The 24,019-nt window shown below is 39.3% G+C and overlaps 1 protein-coding gene across 1 annotated transcript in view; it reads left to right on the top strand.

Moving 5' to 3' along the window:
* Nucleotides 1-1,190: 1,190 nt before the first annotated feature.
* LOC140343438 (carboxyl-terminal PDZ ligand of neuronal nitric oxide synthase protein-like) overlaps nucleotides 1,191-24,019 on the top strand; it is a 50,643-nt gene continuing 27,814 nt past the window's right edge. The window contains exons 1-2 of the mRNA XM_072430109.1: nucleotides 1,191-1,652; nucleotides 14,384-14,455. Of these exons, the coding sequence (XP_072286210.1) occupies nucleotides 1,548-1,652; nucleotides 14,384-14,455 (177 nt within the window). The 5' untranslated portion in view covers nucleotides 1,191-1,547. The remainder of the gene's footprint in view (nucleotides 1,653-14,383; nucleotides 14,456-24,019) is intronic.

Below are 24,019 nucleotides of genomic sequence, written 5' to 3'. Positions count from 1 at the left end.
TGAGTCCCCATAGAGCTGCCCAGCTTTTTTAACATAGCATGTTATACAAATTTGTATTTTAGGTCAGAAAAGGGAAGTTTTTACCCCAAACTACATCACCCGATTTCGCGCCTGGGTCAGGTGATGTAAGAAGAAGAAGCCGGAAGAACAGAAGATGGAGGCGCCTGGAGCACCCGCCCAAAGTCAGATGCCGAGACGATGGAAGACACCCCTGCAGGATTAAAGGTAAGTGAATTTATTTTTGTTTTGGGCACTTTTTTTTCTTTTCTCTTTAATTCCTTTCCATATCTATGAAGGTTACCTTCAAATATTAGATTATAATATCTCAGGCACTGACCCTAAGTCTATCAAGGTCACTTACCTGCAAATATGAACATTGTGAGGTAATGTGCATATTCCTGACTATTTAAGGTTTAACTCTTTTATTTGACACTAAGACACATACTTTTACGCTACCCAAATGATGTATATTTTGCCTTTTTTTGTCACTACTTAGTCCTTCTTAGCCATGTTTATAAAAAAAACTTCCCCAGAAGAAGCCTTAGGGGTGAAACACGTTGGGGAAGACTTTTGTCCACTGTTAATTTGAACTATGAACTCACTATTCCTCACTACATTAGGAAAATTATGTTAATTACTAAGAATGGACTTTGTTTAAACAAATATTGTATGATAGAAGATACTTTTCCCTCTCATACTATCTACCAAAAAAAATCCATCAGATGGTCATCCTTAATCCCTAAATCCATTGAAAATACGCCAGGAGTTCATTGGTTTTCAACCCCCCCTGGAAGTCCCTTTTCATTCAATGAGAAATAACTCGTTTTTAGAAAACCTTCCCACCTGAATTGATTCAAAACTTTCACTGTATCCATTAATGTGCTCCCTGAAACCTTTTTAAATCCCTTCGATATCCATCAGCAGTTCCCCATAAAATATTCCCGATGCACTGTCAGCCTGTTCGGAATACTTGGTACTGCGCCCCAATCCAGCAGCAGCCCTCCTGCACTTTGCACTCACCGAGGCTGCGCCTTAATCCTCACATATACATTGACATGTACAGACATACACAGGGGGAGTGGCCTGAAGGCGGGGTGCAGGGCTGACATGTGACTGAACTTAGCTCCAATAGGCGGCGGCGCTGTGTCCCAAACTGGAGGAGGCGGGGCCCAAAGGCTCATTCAAATCAGCGGCTAGCTGGGAAGACGCACCGGGAAGAGCGGTGGCTGGGGAGTGCTGGACCCTCGTGTGCGGGGCTTCTACATCCGACTCTCTCCCCGTAAGAGAGGGGGGGGAGGCTATTTTTTTCTACGATGCTGGAGTTCCTCAGTGTCAGGGGACGGGGAGCGAGCAGCACCTGTACCCATATCTCAGGAGACCCCTAGAGGAGCTCATTTATCATTGAGGAACCCACTGTCAACAAAAAACCCCCAGGACCTCTTTGTCCCTGGAGATCCCCCAGAGACCCCCTATCCCTGGGGACCCCTCCCCAATATCCACGCACCTCACCTCTAGCAGTTATACAGTGGACAGGCTGGGGTGACATTATGCCGGTTCGGAGTCGGTACAATCTGGTGGATGATGGATGTGACTCCCGAGTCCCCCTCCATAATGAGGAAGCCTTCCAGCATGGTATCCACTTCCAAGCCAAGGTAACGTCTGCTGTGCCCACCTGCCCATGCACCATTTACTGTGCCCATCTATCATTGCCACCTGCTACTATTAGGTACTACAGTATGTACCAGCCATCACCTTCTCTCTTCCCTTAACTATCTACTGTACTCACCTGCCCTCCCAATCTCCTATGCCATGCTCTATCTACTCATCATCACTTACCACCATCTTGTGTACCCACCTGCCCTTCTCATCCCCTATGCCATGCTCTATCTACCAGTCATCACTTACCACCATCTTGTGTACCCACCTGCCCTTCTCATCCCCTATGACATGCTCTATCTACCAGTCATCACCTACCACCATCTTGTGTACCCACCTGCCCTCCCCATCTCCTCTGCCATGCTCTATCTACTCATCATCACTTACCACCATCTTGTGTACCACCATCTTCTGCCCTTCCCATCCCCTATGCCATGCTCTATCTACCAGTCATCACTTACCACCATCTTGTGTACCCACCTGCCCCTCCCATCTCCTATGGCATGCTCTATCTACCTGTCATCACTGTCACCACGATCTACTGTGCCCACCTGGCTTCACCTGTATCTGAAATCTACCATAATCTTTTCTAACTGCTTACCACCATCTGCTTCCTTGCCCACATATTACCACGTATTGTACCTTGCTACCACCACCTAAGCCTGCAACTTCTGACACTTACCTCTCCCCACTACCAACTTTTGCCATTGGCTATCTAGCATTACCTTATGTGCCCACTTTCTGTATATTCCATAGACACTTGACCATATTATCTACATGTCCACCCCCCCCCCCAGCATTGCCTTACCATGTTCTCTGCCTACCCACCATCACCTTCAATGTCTACCACCACCTTCCGTGTTTACTTTTTATCACTAAGTTTACCACTTGCCTCCAATTCTATGCCCACTTGTTTTCACCTAATGTACCTTCCTGTTTTCTCCTGCAATGGTCACCTTCTACCATTTACAAGTTCAACTGACCCAACTACTAAGATCATCTTGTAAGGCACCCCTCTACCATCATCTGCCTTGAATACTTACTACTGTCTGCTGTGTTCTACATCTATCTACTCGGCTGTCTTACCACCTACCATCACCAACTGCCCATCTGTCTATCACTACCTCTATTTCCTCACAACAGACAAACGGACCCATGCCTGGGAACATAATATTGATAAAGATAAAGTCTGAGTCTGTTTTTTGTGGAGTGTTACAGACAGTTTTTATTTGAGAATAAAGGTCTGTAGTGTTGTCCTCTTTTGTCACAGTAATATTTTGTCTAGATACCACAGCATGTGCATGAGTCACAACTCTGTATAACATGGCAGTGAACATGATGATGGAAAAATTACACAATATTCCCAAAAGGTTTCCTATTGTACTTACAGCATCACACCAATTTCTGCACCACAGGAGTTTGCAATCTCACAACAGTCACACTATTATAATAGATAGTGCTGACATATTCTGTAGTGCTGTACAGAGAATGGTAAACCAATCACGTGTATGCACCAGATCTTACACCAGAGCTTCCTCTACAAGCACCCAATGTATTTTTTTTTAAATGCCTTATTATATCCATTTTTCTGTAAATCAAAAAAAGTAAATCATTACAATGTTCCATATTTTTAAAAAGCTGCACATTTCCTTGTGTGTATAATATTACAGAACATTCATGCAAAGTCTTATACTGTAATGGAATTTGTCCACATGATCCTGGTAGAGGTTGAGTTTGTGCGAGAGGAACTGCACAAACTTTCCCACAAGTCTGTAGGTCCACTATGGCGGGGGTTCCTCTGGGGTGTCCATAGAAGAATTGATCTGATCTGCGGGACTATTTTATCAAAACATTTGTTACTCATAACAGCCAATCAGATTCCAGCTGCAGTTTTCAAGGGCAAATGTAAGATGAACAAAAGCACCTGCTTAGTTAATATGGGTCCCTGTGTTGTTTCATTGTATTCATTGAGCACTCTGGACTGTTACTTTAGCAGTAAGATTACTTGCTTACATTCTCATTATTATTCTGAAGAGGAGAGAATAATTTTGTTAAATAATCTGCCATGTCCAATTTAGCACAGTCCACTGCTGGTAATTATAACTCTTTCTACATTGCCAGAAGGATTGTGTATGCTGACATTTATGGCTTATTCACAATGAGGTACAGGTTCTAGAAGATCTGATTCTGAGTCTTTGTGATAAAGAGAGGGCCCTGCAGGCTGTTCAGTGATCTGTGTGTTATCTGAGGCCTGCAATATTGCAGTGTATTTTGACATAGAAATGTATCAATTCGTCCCCTTGGACATGGCAGCTTCTATGAGGATCCAACTGCCTACCTTGGAAATTCCATGTCTACTTGTTATTATTTTGTTCTTTCGTTGGCTGTACTCCACACCCCCCTTTGCATGGTTTTGGTGGGGATGGTGACTGGTCTTTAAATAGGGAAAGCTGATAGTGGTCAGATAGATTACAGATGTCTTTGTGCACTTAGCCAAAACCTCACGGTACCAGCTTTGGACATTCATATGTGTTGTAGACTGCACATTTGTAGGATTTGGTTCATATCCCAGAACAAGAAAAAGAAATTACACATTGATATAAAAACATAGCGAAAAAATACAGGTGAATATGTTTTGCATATACCCTGTAATGATATATGTAAATGTTTGTATACCTGGAATCCAAAGGGAGAAAACTTTGTGCTGTGAGCATGGATCCACTTTGCATGTATCTGTGATGGAAACAGGCAGTTGATTTCAGGTGATGTGCACAGCGTCTGGACATGCATATCCATAGCTCAACCTTCGTGTTTTGACTTTGCATGAGCTCTATGTACCTGCAAGCAAAATATAAAAAACATGAATCGCAGCATTACACTAAACAGTTTTTGGGTCTCATCCGTGCTATACATCATAGCAGGTTAGTAATCTTTTCAGTTCTGATTTGCCTGTTTTAACCTAACTGGCTGCCTCCCAAACCTCTTTCATGTGAAGGTTGCTGTCCTGTACTTGATCTCTATAGAAGTTAGAGTTATGGTTCTATATATAGGCTGTATCTGGGCTATAAATCAGAAGTTCTAGATAGTTTGATAAATGTTTAGGCTCAATCTGTGCTGTAAATCAGTGGCTCTGGATGGACAGTTGAGTTAATGGTTTGATATTTAAACTATCTGTGCTATAATCCAGGGCGGTATGTCCTACTCAAGTCCAAAGATGCACCACAAAGGTGAGTGTACATGCATACATGGGCTGCACTTTGATGCCAGTGTTGGTCTGTGACATAAGTGCCAGGATTTGAGAAATATCTGCATATGGACTAATCTTTATAAGATAGACAATAGCAATGTGCAGTAATGTGGATTTGCCACACCTTGCCGCACACAGCCCTTAGGTGACGAAAGATGAAGGTTGATTCTCCAGGTGACATCTGATCCAACTAAGTTTAACATTTGAATTTAAACCTTTCGGCTTATGTGACCTAACACAAGAGAACACATAATACCCACATTGATGGTGAATGAATGAATAGCTTTTTGCATTCATTTGTGAAAGGCCATTGATTTTTTTTTAACTCTTCATAGCTAGAAGAACTAGAGAACCATGTTACAAGGTATACCCTGACTGAACATAACTCTTTATATAAAATGAGGGCTAGACCATGGAATGATTCAATAACACCATGAAAAACATTGAGGGGGAAACTTGGATTTCAGCATGTAGAAGCTGCCCTACTTTGTTCACAGACACCCTCATAGCTCATTTTGACTGCTTGCTGTTTCCTAGCTTGCAGGTGCAACAGTCTCCTTCATGGTGCATGCCTGTTATTTCCCTGGACATTGTAAAAGCTATAGAAGCTTGTGCAGAGTCCTAGACACTTCAGTTCTTATGTTCTATTATTATTTAATGGCTCTACATATTAGGTTGGATAATGGCTCATTAATAAACCATATTTGTTCTATAAATCAGTGTTTCTAGGTGGACTGTTAGATGAACAGATACTTTTTAGCCTATATTTGGGGTATAAACCAACAGTTCTGAATGAATAGTAGAAAACACTGGTCTGTATTTAGGTTGTATTTGTTTTATTGGTCAACAACACCTGGTGGACAGTTGGAGAAATATCCATAATATTGGCATTGGACAGTTGGTTAATAGTTCTGTATTTGGACAGTAAACCAGCAGTTTGGGATTTTATTTTGATTTTTATTTGCTCGCAGTTATAGAAGATTAACATTACTCCAGCCACTATCCCCTAAATAATTTTTTTTCTTGGGGGGGATTGTATTCTTCATCCCTCTATTGTAATTGGATTATTGGCATACAATCTGTCAGATTCTGTCTCCTGTGCTGGCCTTCCATTGCAATTTCCCCACCCCCCTTCTTTATTAACACACATTAATTCTCCAGAAAATCAGTCTAGACAAAGGTTTTTGTATTGCTTTGTTAAGTGACAGTTTGTGTTCTCAATGTCATAAAGATTGTTGACCGTTTCCTGCTCCGAGGATTAAGCCTCTGACCTCTATGCTATGGGTTGCTGTACTTTAAGGCTGAGTGTTATGATCTTCAGTCTTCCACAGCAGTTTGTTGTAAAGTGTTTTAGTCCCGATTTTAATTTTTTGTAAACTCACACAAAGAGTTTCTGAAGCAAAAAGTGACTATTACATATAGTTAGGTTAATCCAAACTCCCCAATCTTGGAAGTGTCTGCCAAGGGACTCAATTTCATCTGTTTTGGCACATTGGCTACTGGACTTGAAGTTTTCCTGGCAATGATCAAAAGCACTGCTACCCAGAGCCAGAAACCCAGTAAATAGTTCTTATTTGGTTGTGGAGGAAACAGATCATCTAGAGAACATCCAGACATGCTACAGCTGTAATGGTGATTTTAGTTTGGTACATTTTCAGTTTGGCTACGGCAAACCTGCTCAATTAAAAGGTCATTTGAGGTTGGGTACAATGTCTGTGAATGCTGGTACTGCTGCCAGAATTCCAGCACTATGGGATCACAGCATCAAGGGCCCTTTCACATTTACATTAGAAAATGGTCTTGTGTATTAATATTATAATTATTAAACAGGATTTATTTAAAATCTCAACATATTACGCAGCGCTGTACATTAAATAGGGGTATTTGCAACATGTGTTAAAATGTAGCACAATACTAGGTGGTTTAGTGTGTGGTTTGAGTGTATTTTTACCTAAAGACTCATGGAAAAATTATACTAAAAAAATGTACTCCCAAAAATTCATATAGTAGATTTTAGTGGGTTTTTTTATTGACTATAAAGTACATTTTGCAGCAAGAAAGATTAGGAAGTGTTTGGAAGTGTGATGTTCTCTTTGCTGATTGAAGACACAAAGACTTGCTGTCTTGGCTCCTGTAGATGTGATCTGGCTAGCTTTCTGCTGTGAGACCTTCCTGGGTGTGGAGGGGTTTGTTCTGTCTGTGTTTTGAACATTCGGTTAGGGCTCCAGCATTGTTCCTGACCATCTGTTACCATGGCGCGTTAATCTGCCATCCTCTTAGACGGGCCGCACACGCCTGGCACCTTATCTTGGGAAATGTGCCACTTTTAGAACTTTCCTCTTGTGCAGGCCAGCCACAGCACTCGGGAATAACAAGGCCACTAAACTATCTTTAAGTTGCCACGGTTCGCGCATCTTCTGGCAAATGCTGAAAGACAAAGCATTTAATGTGAAACTAATGTGGCCTTATAAAAAAAAAAAAAAAAAAGAAAAAAAAGCAGATTTGTTTATCTTGGAAAGCAGATGTTGATGCTGTATAAATATCTTATACTATTACAATAAACAGCTTTTTCATAGACAATGGGCAAAGAAGTAAAGTGTTTTTTGGGATATGTTAATCACTCTGTGCTGATAGAGATCATGTTTATTGCAGAAGCAAGCATAAAAGTGATGTAAGCGCATGTTAGGGTTGTATGAAATCGCCCGTGTTTCTGGGAAATGTTCTCATTTTCATATCACCAACCTTCAGCTCCTCTTACACATCGTTCCATGGCAGGAATCTTCACCTAATCTGTTTTAACATGTCAGGTAAACTGCTGGTATTAGACAAACTTCTGCCGGGCTCTGGGAATGCTTGGCTATGTTCCACAAGCGATTTTTCTGGGGGAACTTTCTAAAGATAAAACAAAAATGCTGCATGTTCTAGTGATCCACATATTCAGTCCCGGTACCTCATCCAAATGGAAACTGGATGCAAATGTTACGTTTTACATATTCATTGCCCCATGTGCAAAGTAAAAAAAAAACAAAACAAAACACTATTAACTGCCAGTCTGCAGCACTAAGCAGACGTATATAAAAGCAAAACCTGGCTTAGGTCATGTGATCACTGTGGGCTTTGTTTTTTCAAGTTTGGAGAGCCAAAAGGTGCTTTAACCAATAGCACAATATCCCCAGACTAGGAGTAAAGGAAACTCTTCAACATCACCACCGAAAGAATTGGTCATTTTTTTAATATATTATTTGAAATTTTTTAGTCGAATTGGAAAAAGGTTGTCAGCAGAACATAAAGTAATGGGAAATCTATCTAATGGATCTCCAGATTGCTGTAAAACGTGATGGTGTTTTTAAACCTTTCCCCATGTTACATTTTAGTTACATTTTACATAACACCTAAACAATATGAAATTCGAGTCAAAAAGGACACTAAACTATCCAGCTATGGGAATAGTGGCACAATATCCTCCTAGGCTGCACATTACATGTATTTTTAATTCTCATGACAGGTTAACCTGTTACTGTCTCAAAGAAACATGCTATTGTCTGGAATCCTTACAGTTAATTCCTTATTCTGCATTATGTTAGAGAAAAGGGGACCCATTGTTAATTTTTTAATGCCAACCTGAAGGCAACTGAAGCTAATAATTTTGGGAGATCTCTCCATCAGGTTCCAACTAGTACAAGAATCTAGGATGGGGTTTAGGTTGCAAAAAATGCAGAAAAACTGAAATTCAGATGTAAAGCAGAAGTAACCTTTGGGTAAATCTGTTGCGTTTGTTGTCATAACAAAATAGCATTCAGCTGTGTCTGCTTGGTTTCCCTATGCACCAGTCATTTCTATGTATCCTTACTGCTGTACAGTGCATATTGGGGTTGATTTACTAAGGATTACTTGGGAATGTAGGCTGTTCACTTAGCAAAGTGAAATCTCACCCTGCAAGGGAAATTGCATTTAGCGATGAAGGGGAAGGTTTGCTGACTTGCTATCCTTTTCCTTGCATATGATTTGAGTATTCTTACAAAGTTATATTTTATTAAGCTAAGTGAAAATTACCTGGTAATGCAATATTTTGCTTTGCTAAGTGAACAGCCTAAAATCCTTAGTAAATCAACTCCTTTGTGTATAAATTGTCTCTTACAGAATGCCCTGATCGATAGTAGAGCGTTGAAGGGCGCACTGTGTCCTCTTGGCAGAGCGTCCATGATGGATGTACAAGCTATGTCGCCTCCGCCTGCCATGATTCTATTTCTGTCTGTGATTTGTGTTTTTGTTTTCAGGCTTCATTAATGTTCTACATAAAAACTGATCCATGTGCAATTTAATTTCTCCACTTCTGGCGGGATAAGCCTTTATATGATAGAAAAACATGTCCAGATGTTCCATTCTGGAGCCAGAAAGATAATAATAAGCTGAAGATAATTCCAAATCTCCACTTGTTATACTGTATGTTCTAACACATCTTCAAAGTTAAGGATGGTTGCTATAAACTTTTCCTACCAGATACAAACATACCCCTTCCCTTGTCTGTGTGTTTAACCCTGTCAAGCTGCAAACACCTGAGGGGGTGGGGTTGAGAACACCAGATTACACCAAGTAAGCATAGGTAACCTCCTCATGGGTGAGGTCAATCTTTCAGGCAGCACAACTTGTCTGGTGGTCACTTTCAAGTAATAGTTATCATTACCTGAGCCAACTGATCAATGTTGCATTTGGTTACGCATGTTTGTGTGTATGTGTATATACATGTGTATGTGTGTGTATGTACAGTTAGGGTCATAAATATTTGTACAGAGAATTTTTTCCTAATTTTGGTTCTGTACATTACCACAAAAAAATTTCAATGAAACAACTCAGATGCAGTTGAACTGCAGGCTTTAAGCTTTAATTTAGTGGGTTGAACAAAAAGATTGCATAAAATGTGAGGAACTAAAGCCCTTTTTTTTTTTTTTTTTTTCACAATCATTTATTTCGGGGGCTCAAAAGTAATTGGACAATTGACTCTAAAGGCTATTTCATGGGCTGCTGTGGGCAATTCTTCCGTTTTGTCATTATCAATTAAGCAGATAAAAGGCCTGGAGTTGATTTGAGGGGGGATGCTTGTATGTGGAAGATTTTGCTGTGAACAGACAACATGCGGTCAGAGGAGCTCTCCATGCAGGTCAAACAAGCCATCCTTAAGCTGCAAAAACAGAAAAAATCCATCTGAGACATTACTACAATATTACGAGTGGCAAAATCTACAGTTTGGTACATCATGAAAAAGAAACAAAGCACTGGTGAACTCAGCAATGCCAAAAGACCTGGACGTCCACGGAAGACAACAGTGGTGGATGATTGCAGAATCATTTCCATGGTGAAGAGAATCCTCTTCACAACAGCCAACCAAGTGAACAACACTCTCCAGGAGGTAGGCGTATCGATATCCAAGTCTACCATAAAGAGAAGACTGCATGAAAGTAAATACAGAGGGTGCACTGCAAGGTGCAAGCCACTCATAAGCCTCAAGAATAGAAAGGCTAGGTTGGACTTTGCTCAAAAACATCTAAAAAAGCCAGCACAGTTCTGGAAAAACTTTTTTTGGACAGATGAAACGAAGATCAACCTTTACCAGAATGAGGGCAAGAAAAAAGTATGGAGAAGGCGTGAAACAGCTCATGATCCAAAGCATATCACATAATCTGTAAAACATGGCGGAGCCAGTGTGATGGCTTGGGGCGTGCATGGCTGCCAGTGCCACTGGGACACTAGTGTTTATCCATGATGTGACACAGGACAGAAGCAGCCGAATGATTTCTGAGGTGTTCAGAGACATACTATCTGCTCGATTCCAGCTAAGTCAAATTGATTGGGAGGCGTTTCATAATACAGATGGACAATGACCCAAAACATACAGCCAAAGCAACCCAGGAGTTTAATAAAGCAAAGAAGTGGAATATTCTTGAACGGCCAAGTTAGTCACCTGATCTGAACCCAGTTTAGCATGCATTTCACTTGTTGAAGACTAAACTTTAGACAGAAAGGCCCACAAACAAACAGCAACTGAAACCCGCTGTAGTAAAGGCCTGGCAGAGCATTAAAGAGGAGGAAACCCAGCATCTGGTGATGTCCAAAAGTTCAAGACTATAGGCTGTCATTGCCCGCAAAGGGGTTTCAACCAAGTATTAGAAATGAACATTTTATTTTCAGCTTTTTTATTTGTCCAGTTACTTTTGGAGCCCCTGAAATGAAGTGATTGTGTAAAAAAAAAAAAAAAAAAAAAAAAAGGCTTTAATTTCTCACATTTTTATGCAATCTTTTTGTTCAACCCACTAAATTAAAGCTGAAAGTCTGCAGTTTGACTGTATCTGAGTTGTTTCATTTAAAATAATTGTGGTAATGTACAGAACCAAAATTAGAAAAAAGTTGTTTCTGTCCAAATATTTATGGACCTAACTCTGTATGTGTGTATATATTTTTATATATTTATTTAACATTCTGCTATGCTTTCCCATAGGCAATTGGCTGCAGCAGAGAAGACCAATTACGTAATAGAATAAGTCTGAATCTCATCCATAGGCAGATCTACTTTTAGACATTAATGTGCATAGAGGCATTACCTCCAGAAAGTGACCAGAGATTACCTTTCAACAGTCAGATGTGCATTTGTCCTGATAAATGAATCCGGTATTGATTAAAAAAGGTTTTAGCTTTTTGTACACTTTAATGACAACTTTTTGTAGCTAACAGACATGTACCATGTCAGTGCACACAGATATTTTTTTAAATTAGAAATGAGTGGTAAGTCCTAACTTTAGGTAAAACAAGATCAGTCTTTGTTTTGTAAGCAAAAAAAAAAAAAAAAAATATGCCCCCAGCACACCTCTAGGTGTGTCGCACCTTGCCCAAGATTACCCCTTTTTTAGTCCTGTGTATATGACCACTTCTGCCAAGCACTGCACATGAAGGGCAGCACTGTTCAAACATATGCATTTAAATACACAGTAAAGCCTGGGGGTTGTTTGACCTAAATCCTGAAAAATGCAGTCTCACCTCTGCTGTCCACACTATACTATTTAAGTGGATGAAAATGTGCAGATAGATTTGCACAAGAATGCAGTGCCAATCTGCATGAGCTCTTTGGGGTCATGCCTGCAATTTATCTATCTAAAGGTCTGTACAGAATTCTGGAAAAGGCAGTAAATCATTTATACAGTTGGGTAGATACTTTACATTATTTTTATCTATAAATACAGTTCAGAATTTTGCACAGTGGTCTTTTTCTGATGCGAGTTTGAATTTGCCTCCCAGGGTGCCTGCAGAGATATGAAGTTGCAGGAGAGTTGCTCAGAGCCAGCCGGATTACTGCACAGACAAAGCTACCATTGATCAGTCTCTGACAGCAGTGAGCCATTCTGCCTTTATGCACCCTTCAGAATCTGTGGGACAAAGGACATTCCGGTGGAAGGAGGGGAGTGGTAGAAATTGGGGGATGTCCGATGCTGCTTCCCCTAACCCATCCGGTTGATATGCTGCTCCCCTCTACACATTGCTTATATAGACTTTATGTACTGTATGTACTAAATCAGAGGAAATAAAAAAAAAATGTATTCATCCTGCCCCCTAAAGAAATAGAAAGATCAACAGTCTATGGTTTTAAATAATAACATTAACAATAGGATAAATTAGAGTTTTTGTCTTGGTTCCAATAACACCTAGCACACATATACAACACATGTCTGAGTGTTTTATTCAATTTTAAGGTGTGTTAAGGATGGAAAGTCTCTGTGGGATAAATTAATAGGCTGTCAAATGAAAGGGAAAGATAAGGGGCGGAAAATGGAGTAAGGGGTTCACATGCTTTTGAAACTGCAATTTGGCATAGCATGCTGTTATTAGCTTTATGATCTGCAACAACACCCATTCTTCTCCAATAATGGCTCCCGCATTTATACTACTAAAATGTATAATGCATATTTTTTTAACAGGTGCATAGTTTTACATTTATCAACATTTTACTTTGTTTTCCATGTAATTACCAAAGAAAGCTGTACATTCGGTTATGCGTATAAGACAGCCTGTGGGGACCATGTCCCACTTTTAGATTGCCACTATTACAGACAGCTAAAAGGTCCTTGGTTTCATGAAACTGATTCTGATGTCCCCCCCCCCCAGAGCTATGCAGGTACCTTCACCTGCATCAATCAGCCACATTTCAAGGAACACCTTGCATTTTCGGGAAGAACATTAGGGTTTCACAAAACCCTTGAAAAAAGCTGCAGTAATGTATTCAGTAATCATCCATAGGAAACTGTATCGAACACATTAGCAAAGTCCAAGTATATTCTATATACATCACTTATAACTAAACTCACATACCATATTTCTGCTGAAAAAAGTTGACCCTACTTATTATAATATATTTGTGGGATTTTTCTACAGCTCCAAACAGGTTTGCTGTGCTTAACTGGTCTGACAGGATGTAAATCGAAAGGCTTATTTAAAGCATACCTACACTCGGAAATTTCACTTTACATAAAAGTGTAAACAACCCTTTTATGTTAAGTAAAAATTTGTTTTGTTTTTTTAAATTGCAACACCCTTTAAAAAAAAAAAACAAGACCACCCCCTAATTCTCGGATCGCCTAGGCGATCCAGAATAAATGGGATCCCAAAGCCTCCAGGAATACCTACGTCAGTCATCCCGAGAGGCTTTTGAGAGCTCCTTTTGCGCATGCCTGAGCATCTCGGCGCCTTTTCGTAAAAAGTGAAAAATTTGCCGATCTCACGCATGCACAGTGAGGTTGGCAAGTTTTTTTTCCGAACTACGTCACCCGATCTCGTCCCTGGGTCGGGTGACGTAGGAAGAATGACTAGTAGAAAGAGGCGATGTTGGCGCCGCCTGGCGCTATGGCTTGGAAACCGATGCCGGGACGACGCTGGACTCGATCGAAGACACCTCCGGATGGATCAGACTGCCCTGTGGGATTGAAGGTAAGTGTATTTTCTTTTGTTTTAGGCACTTTTCAGTTTAGTTCCTCTTTAAACCAGTCCAAGTTAGGTAGTTTTTGCTAAATCTAAAGGATATTGTGCAGTGAGTTTGGAATATGTAGACAGCTTCAGTCTTTAGAACTATCCAGATATGATTGCTCACTGTTCCTCCGCTCAGTCTCCTTCCTGATGTGGATACTCACCCCCCCACCCCCAATTTACCTCTTTCTTTTATTATATTTTATTTGCTGACAGTACAAACAATGTTACAGAGACTGCCCTGATTTTTGGAGCTGTGTTTATTCCATGTTATGTCAAAAGAAAAACTCTGTATACCTGTTGTGTTCTTTATACTCAAATATTACCTGTACTTTTATGGTTGTATTTATTTAATTGTTGTATACAATTCACATTTTCTACTTTTATTTTCTACTTAGTATTTGTCATTTTTTGTGGGTGGGATTTTTATAAGTCATACAGATCAGAACCCTAACCACCTATTCCTCTTTACAGTATATTGGAAGCCTGGATGTGCCGAGACCCAACAGCCGGGTGGAAATTGTGGCAGCCATGAGAAGGATTAGGGTGAGATTTCTCTTTCAACAGATCTAATGTTGCCTTGCAGGTTTGGAAGATTATATTTGTAATTTGAATACTAGTTAGTAGTTTTACACTTGATAATGATGTGGCCTTCAAATTAACAATATTTGAAGGGCTGTAGTAAGAAAAATTGGGGGAGGATTGACTTGTAAAAGGGCTGTGATGGGAGTGACCTCTACCAATCTCTTGTAACATGTGCCCAGTCTCCATGATATTTTACTGTAGCATGATTTATATATATAATGCTTACCTCCCAAAAACAATCACAAAATACCTTGAAGGGACTTTTTAGGCATAACAAAATATTAATTTCAACGAATAGCATAATAAAATTTACAGATATATTTCACATTAAATATCAACATAGTTATGTCCAAAAAAGACTGGTATACACAGTACATAAACCCCATCTTAAAATACATTAAACATATTCAACATGATCTTAGAAACCTTCAAGCCCAATGCATTTCACAGGATTAAATCCCCCTTTTCAGGAGTACACATGAACAAAGAAAAGGAGAACCCACAATTAAATGTGAACTTGAAGACGACAAAAGCAATTGTCATCCATTATTGTTAATACATGTTATATACAAATATTAGGCTGTGCTTTAGTGTTTTGCTTCAACAGAATATGATAATTTATTGTTAGCTCTGAATGGGACTTCAGTACCTGTTGACAGGTAATTTTGCCTATTCTTCTTAAAAAAACTGCTATTGATGTGTCAGGTTTGAAGGAAGCATTCTCCAGTCTTCATGTTTAAAGACTTTTTATAGAAGTCTGAAAAGATTCAAATTGGGGTCCATAAAAGGCCTCTTTAGAATAGTATTTCATTCTTAACCATTACTTTTAGCTGTGTGTTTTTGGTCAATATGCTGTTAAAGAATCTATTACCTGCAACTGAGACTCAGCTTTCTGACATTGGCCTGTACATTTTGCTCCAGAATGTTTCAATTATCTTGACATTTCATTGTTTCCTGCACATACTCTAGGGACCTTATGCCACATGCAGCCAATCAATGTCAAGACAAAACTGAGCCTTTTTTGCTCTGTTCAAAGGACATCCTTCCAGATGTATCACTGCTTGTCAATATGTCTTTTAGTCTGGCTTTTGTAAGTTTGTAGAGTCTTCTTGATTTATCTTCCATTGAGCTTGCTGTTACTAAAAACGGATGGATAGATAAATCAGATGCTGATAGATCTTGACCATGAAGTTCAATGTGTATATCATTAGAAGCTGTTCTTGGCATGTCTAAAATTCTAACTATCTTTCTGCCTATTATATGCTTGATTTTCCTTTTGTGGCTGTTTCCAAGGAGGTTGCTACAGTTCCATGGTCCATAAATTTCTTTTTTAATGCAACTGTTGTCATAGGAACATAACGCTGGTTGGATATTGACTTATAGCCTTTTCCTTTACCTTTACCATGCTTGTCTGCAATTTTCTTTCTGATCTCCCCAGATAACTCACTTCTTTACTTCTTTGATCCATGTTCATTGTGGGACACACTTTGATATAAAGACATATTATGACTGATAGTATGAATATGGATAAGTCTGATACTAATGTAATCACTTGGTATTTCTTGTCTTTTCTAGGAGTACCAATAAATATGCCCTTGCCATTTTAGAATATCTTTGTAAAAAAAAGCAATACTGTATCTACTTTATCTTGACTTCTTTCACACTTGTTTTCCTTTACTCAATGACCTATCAAATGCATACATAAAAGTATACATGGGACAATTGGTTGTCTTTTATTCACTTTTTAGGATACATAAATACTTTTCCAATGAACTATGAGGGTACCAGTGAATTAGTCCATGACAAATGTGGGTGTATATGCAGTTGTACTCAGGTTTACATACCCTAGTAGAATTTGTGAACTATGGACTATTGTTTGGAAAATATGACTGTTCACGCAGAAAGCTTTCCTTTTATTTTTGGAGTGTGCTCAGAGAGAGCAGTTTATTATTACATGATTGTGTGTTCCCTTTTTAAATCATAATGATAACAGAAATTACAGAACTGGAAGTTATTAAAAGTTTACATACCCTTGAATGTTTGGGCTGTCATAGTAGAAACAAGATGACACACATAGGTTCTAGGTAAGGGTGATTAATGGAGAATGTCCAGATCTGTAATTTCTTAGATTGTATCCAGTGTGTGTATAGAAATAGCCATTTTAAATTGACTTTTGTTCTGATTTTATTGGCTATAAAGCACGGGGAAAAGAAAAGGGACATGGGAAAAGGATAGACCTGCAAGAAAAGATTGAAGCCACTTCATCTGAAATACAGATCTCTCTGCAAAGAAGTGGTGTTGCTGTTTTATGATGCACAACAAGGAGGTAGTTGAGCGAAAATGGGCTACACAGCCAAGCTGCAAGAATAAAGCATTTAACGTCAGAAGACAGCCAGCTTACAATATGCCATACAGCTTCCAGACAAGTCTTTTAGAATGAGGAGACCAAAAGTAAACAAAATTGAGTTCAGGTCCACTTTAAGCATCTCCACTTGGCTTAAATTTCCTCTTAGACAGTTGTCACCATTTCAAGTTTAGCCATTGTTTTAGTGACAACTTAAAACATTTTGATTCTTTTCAATATTCCCCTGGGTAGATAGAGTGGATTTACCAATAGGGGACACAAATCCTGCAAGGGGGCTTAGCTTTTCCACATTATATCCACCCAAAAAATGTGACTTTACATGTTATTTTTCTGTAAATTGATTCATATTATGCTCTGCACCTATTGATGACACCTACAGACTAAAATAAACCTTGCCCATGGTGGCATCCAGGGTTACATAAGGCATTATTACCTCTAAAAAATTTCTTGTAATGCAGCATATGAGATCCACAGCAGCAAAATGGATCAGATGCTGAATGCAGCATTGCCTTACAGCAAACTGACACGTGTCAGTGAAACTTTGATGTTAGCTGTATGTTTGTCAGTTTTTAGTGCATAATCAACAGGCTATGTTAGGGAATCTGACGGCTAGGCATAGACAAGCCGTTCGTCTGTGGCTTGATGTGTAGATGCGGACAGGTCTCTCCGCAGGATATTCATTAAATTCTACGAATAAATTTCCTGCCTAAAACAACAGTAGCAGTCATTCAGATCAGTTTATATTTGCGCAAAGCAATACAAGTATTCCCCAGCACACTTTCCAGCTTGTCAGCACAAAAAAACTAATGTAACTGTTTCAGAGTCTGAAGCTGAATAAAGATTTTTGCTGCATAAATTTGTAAATTTATATGAAGCCATACTGCCTTTTATAAAAATATCCCAACTATAGACGTATATACAGCAATGCATAATCTTGGAGCAGGCTTACCTGAAGGTAGCCCATTTTCCTCCTCCTTTTATTGTATGACCTGGTATGATCATTACTTAGTTGGGAAAGATTGGAGGTGCCTTGATTTAGCAGGGTGGTTACCCATGAATGTGCAAATGTATGCAACAAAAACCTTTTGAGAAAATGAGAGAAAACAGTTTAGTTTGTTTTTTGTGCTAACTAGCTTGTGCTTGAGTTTTTTTTGTATTGCGTTATGCATTTCCCTTCCCATGTGCACCTTTTTTCTTTTAGCTAGTTTTACTTCGGATCTAATCTGCTATCATTTTTTTTTTATTGGAGGAAATTTATATTTCATACCCCCTGTGCCTTCTGATAAATTCCGGTGTTATTACTCAACAGAATCATTCACATTCTGCCAGGGTTGCTGAAGCCTCAAACACTGGTAATGTTCTTTGTGTTTTGCTCTATATAAATACTGTTTAATAATATTAATATTACTAATATTTAGAGTGATCATTTCTAGGAGTTTTGCTAAAACATTTCCTTGTTCAATAATTTAAGGAATTTCACTTGATTAATGTATTCTTTCTATAGCATTCTTTCTTTGGGGGCAGGGTCCTCTCCTCCTGTGTCACTGGCTGTATTCGTCTGTCATTTGCAACCCCTATTTATTGAACAGCACGGCGTAATATGTTGGCGCTATATAAATCCTGTTTATTAATAATAATCCTCCGTGTGTGTATAGAGTGTGGCTCCTTCCATCTAATGATGTGCTTTTGCAGTGGCTATTCCTCGTGTACTTGGTTTTGCTATGGTTGTGTTTCAGTTTTTCTGCAGGTTTTAATGTGTGTTTTGGTATAGATAATTCTTACCACACAGTATTCCACAGTATTAATTGTATCTTCTGCTCCTTTCATATCTTTCTCATGTTCGGCTCAAAATATTACCCATCGTGTTGGACAGTTTGTCTTGCAGGCTTCATATCTCTCCACTTTCTGTGAGATTAGGAAGAGTTTTCAAAGTCCTCTTTGACCAAAAGATATCTCTGGTCTTACCTAAGGTTCAACAGTTAATTTACTCAATCTTATAATTATTACATGCTCGGACCTAGCAAGAGTGATAAAACAAGTAGTTTGTTTATACCAGCTACTGTTGTGACTGGAATGTGCTTAACTAACCCTGCAGATCCCTACAACCCAGAAAGTCTGACAACACAGTTATAGATACAGAAAGTAACTAGTTCACCTGAGGTCAATGTATGGTTTTACTTGTCAGTTGGTTCAGATTGGTTTGAGGGAAATATTTTATGTGTGGAAATGTGAAGTCACAAGTCATGGAATACAGCCTAGGCCCCAATGGGGTATCAGAGTTTGTGTTACTTGCAACAAATAACTTAAAAGCAAAATTTAATTTATCCATAAGAAAATCATTTATATTGTGCCCTCACCACCCTTGGATGGCAGGGGTTAATAGCTCTTTTAGACTAGTGGTGTGTTAAAGTAGGAGAATTATTTCCTAATTTCTTGCTCAGCTAGGATTTCCTTCTGATTGTAGTATGTGTGTAGGACCTTGACTTACTCACATATAACACAGAACCTTGCAATGTAAAAAATGACAACAAAGTGGGGCTTAATGAGACCAGTTGTCCAGCAGTGAGGAAGCCTGCACTATCAATGAAAAACATATTTTTGGATTTTCTTTTTACTTTAGACTAAACAAGCAATATACCATCAATAAACACAATATACTGATTTTTTTTTTCACATTAGGAAATGAAAGGGGTCTTCCCCAGTTGGTCATTTACTGGTCGCTAAACTATGTCGAGGCACAGCTGCACCCACACAAGACACTAAATAAGATTGTTTGGGGTGGAAACTATCTGGCATGTGTACGTATCTTAAGTAAAAAATTGTTAAAAGTGCTTGTATGTTGCCAAACTGAGGGTTGTGGAGGATACTATTTGTAAGACAACTGTTGGGTTTGGACTGGATAGGGGGTTTTAATAGAACTGTTAGAAAGGGATTGTGGTATAATAAGTAATAGTCCTGGATCTGTATTGGTAAAGGGTTTGGTGTGGGTCATGATATAGATTGTAGTGAGGTTTGGGCTGAATTTGTTGGGGGGGGGGTTAAGTTATAAGGATATGATGTGTATGAGTATTTTAGTGGAAGTTGGATTAAATCTTTTGAGGAAGGGGGGTGATGACAATGGTTGTAGTTTGGGGTTGGGCTGGATCTGTTGAGGGGGTAGTGGGGTATTGTAGAAATAATTGAGTAATAATTAATTGTAGATGATGGTGAGTTGAGTCTGTTGGCATCTGCTGTCCTGTGTTTTTTTTTTTTTTTTTGTGTTTTTTTTTTGGGAGGAAGCAGTTGTTTTGTGTCCACTCACTTTTTGCTAATAATAACTGTCTTTTTTACTTCTCTTGGTGTTCCAGGATAGAGGCAAGCAAGGTGTCCTAAGTAATTGTCTTTCCTTCTTTAATAGTATTCAAATTATGCCATTAGGTAGCAGATTCTTTACAGGCCTCTGACGATTGTTTTGACCTTGATGGTCCTCCAAAAGCTCCATTGCTAGAGACTCTCCAGTTTACTGTAAGTTTACATCACAAATATATGGCTTACGCTGCCTGAATTTTATAGGAGAACTGCAACAAATAAAGAACATAGATTCTATTTTACTCATTCAGTCATAATTTTTCTCCTATTTAATCTTGGCAGAATGTTACTGTAAAAATACTTAATGTCCATTCTGCTTCCTTGAACTGCTAAAATTGTATTGGAGCTAATAGACCACGATACATATCACCTTAAATGCCACACTTTGAGGTTCATCCAATCTAGACCTCCTGGTAATATAGATATTTTATTGTATCATGAGGTTTTTTTTCTGGTTCAGTATTGCTATGCCATGCCAAAGTAAAGGAGTTGTTACACTCAGCATGGACAATCTATTAAACTCTGGCATTATAGAGTGAATCTTACATTGTATTGTATTCAATACATCTATTTGGGAAAGTACTAGGAATAGTCAGGTCATCAGCCTTGTTTAATTTTGTAAGAGAGTGTGCTTTATCAGAGTGAATCCTTAGTCTTTTTTAGGTACCCTCAAGTAGTAAATCCCTTCTAAAGCTAAAAGAAGTCATTACAGTAGCTTGTTGGGAAGCTGAAGAGATTTGTTAGTGGTACAGGTCACTCTATCTGCGCACCCAAAGCTTTCGCTTCGTTACAGAAAGACAAGGTTTTTGGGAGTCAGAGAGATGCTTGTATCAGAAAGTCTCTGTTCTGCAGGAACAATTAATGCCTGGCAGATTTCTGTGACAGATGAACTCAGAAGTTTGGACAGTTTTTGTAATAAATGATTTATTGACTATGCAGTTATATTTATACTGGATTGTCTACAGCTAGGGTGACATTTCAGAAAACTGATGAGATGGCGACTTCTACCAAATAATGAGCCAGTCAGCCTTGCAAGATCAGTAATGGTGTTGTGCACAGTACCTGCTCTCAGGTTCAACTTGTCCTTATCTTCTAAAAGTTGTGTTATATAAACTGGTTTATACAAAGTATACAAATCCTACCACATAGGTTTCTTAAAGAGGGGGATGTGAAGGTTCTATTTTTTCAAACTTGTGGTAAAGTTCTCATTAAATGGGACTTGTTCTGTAATGTTGAAGATGTATTGTTATTCATCGATGTAGCCTTTCCAGATCCAATGGGTATCCTGAACATACAGAATTCAACCACAGGAGCACCCAAAGTTACACCCTTCAGATAAGTTCACCTTTTTTTGTTTTAGTGCTCATAGTTTTGCTTACAATATTGTGACATTGAAGTTGATTTACCAAAAGTAAACCAACTTTGCAAAGAATGAATCCCATAGTTTAGTGAAAATGAATTTTTATTTGCAAAGGACACCTACTCATGTGCAAGGAAATGTATAAAAAAAATGGTATGGATGTTGGGATGACTCAGTTTTGCTACCTACAATTGCTACCTACAATTTACATACAATTTGATGAGATCTCAGTTGCTCTTCCCTTCTTGGAATTTATTAGGTTTTCTGGGGATGAGCCATTCAGTCTGCCCAGTAATTGTCCTTGATTCACCTATACAACTGAACATGCTCAGATTCAACGTCAACGGCAGATTTGGCAAACCTTCAATGCCATTTTGTGATTTGACTTTGTAATATGGAGTTTCTTATCATGTGCGTGTCAATTTTCTTCCCTCTAGATGCCTTTGTAATATAAAAATGTACATGATTGTTTAAGGTAGCAAGAAAATACTTTCAAGCATGCTTCTACCATTTTTCAATTTGTCATGCTGAATAACAGTAATAAGGTATTTTTATGTTTATCCCACCAGAGAGTCTCAGAAAGTGCCCTCTAATTATCATTGTATTGTTTTATTTTGAGTGAAAGTGCTGTTCTGTCTGGTCCTCCAGCCATTCTGCTGTTCTGTATACTGTCTTATCTCACAGGCCTCCCTAGCCTCTGTCTTCCCACCACAATTTAAAATAAAGTTATCCATCATTAAAGGAGATAAGAAAGGTCAGAAAAGGTATGGTGTGCCAAGTTCAGATGCGTGTGTAAAAAAAATGATGAATCTTCTATCCTAGTTCCCTAGTTTATAATCACAGTTTTCATGTTATTTCCTCTAAATGAATCTGGAAAGAAAGCACATTTCTCACTTTGCTTTACACAAAGACACAATAAATGTTTTCCAGATACAGAAAACAGAAATTAAAAATGGGTTTCATCGTCAGGAAATCTGCCATTCATAAAAAACCGCTGCTGACGAGGGGTGCACGCCTTCACAGTGACCACTGTTCTATACATTATAGCAGTGGTCCCCAACCTTTTGGATGTCACAGACCACTAAATCTACAGACTCTGGACTACGCATGCGTGTAAAAAAACTTCCCCTTGCTGTTTGTGTTGACCCTGGAGCCCCTTCTACGATTAATTAGTGCCAATGGGGATATCGGAGGAGTCCAGATTGGCCCCAATGAACATAAGGTAGCTGCTTACGCGGATGACCTATTATTTTATGTTGCAACACCGGTTACTACTTTACCTATTCTTATGCGAGAGCTAAATAGATATACTTCGCTCTGTAAATACAAAATAAACCTGCAAAAGTCGGAGGCACTGAGTGTTACTCTTTCCAGAACAACTGGAGAGTTATTGGCCCCTTCTTTCCCCTTCAAGTGGTCTAACACAGCTATCTCTTACCTGGGCACGCAGATTCCCGCTAATCTGTCGCGAGTTGTAGACCTTAATTTTATCCCTCTACTAAACCAAATCCGAAGCGATCTACAGAGGTGGAGACAGATAGCATTTACCTGGTTTGGGAGGTGCAATGTGCTTAAAATGAACGTTATGCCTAGACTGTTGTATATGCTGCAAGCTCTCCCAATACACATCCCGCTTTTTGTCCTGCGGAAATTCCGCTCGGAGTTTGTAAAATTTATCTGGCTTAATGGGGCGCCCAGGCTTAGGATGACATTACTGAGACTCCCCAAAGCCAATGGTGGAATGGCATTCCCTGACCCAGTTTTATACTGTCAAGCAGTGGACTTTGTCCAGGCTTCTGGATTGGTGCACTAACAGTCGCTCCAAATTGTGGGTTGGATTGGAGGATGCATGCTCTACTGCCCCCATTAACACACTGGCCTGGGCGACACCAGCGGCCAAGGCGGCGATGTTAACCCACCTATTGATTGGTGAGACCTTGAAAGTGGTCACTAAGTATTTCTCCTCTCAAAACATAACCGCATATGTCTCCCGTTCTGGGCGATCCTGGATTCCCCTCGGGGCAGACTGACCCAATATTTCGGCAATGGCGTGCTTTGGGTGTGTATAGAGCATCCCATTTCATGCACAATGGGGAGTGGCAACATATTTCGACCCTACAAACGGAAAGGGACCTTCCTTCTTTATCGCCCTGGCGCCACATACAACTCACTTATGTTCTGTGATCTTTGCCGCGGTCCAATACAATAGCCCGCTCACTTCTTCCTCTGGAAGCCTTGTGTGCAACTGGTCAACCTGTACGGGGTACACTCTCCCATGCTTACCACACCCTGTTATCTGTATATAGGCCAGAGCTCCCTTTATTTGTTTCCCAGTGGGAAGCTGACTTAAACACTCGTTTTACAGAAGCTCAGAGAGATATATTACTCCATTTCTGTCATAAGTTGGCCACTCGCTGGTACAGAACACCGGTGAAGCTTGCTAAGTTTTTCC

The sequence above is a fragment of the Pyxicephalus adspersus genome, chromosome Z (assembly GCF_032062135.1).
Source record: "Pyxicephalus adspersus chromosome Z, UCB_Pads_2.0, whole genome shotgun sequence".
Classification (NCBI taxonomy): domain Eukaryota; kingdom Metazoa; phylum Chordata; class Amphibia; order Anura; family Pyxicephalidae; genus Pyxicephalus; species Pyxicephalus adspersus.
The sequence above is the reverse complement of the archived record's forward strand: the minus strand, read 5'-3'. Positions and strand labels throughout refer to the sequence as shown.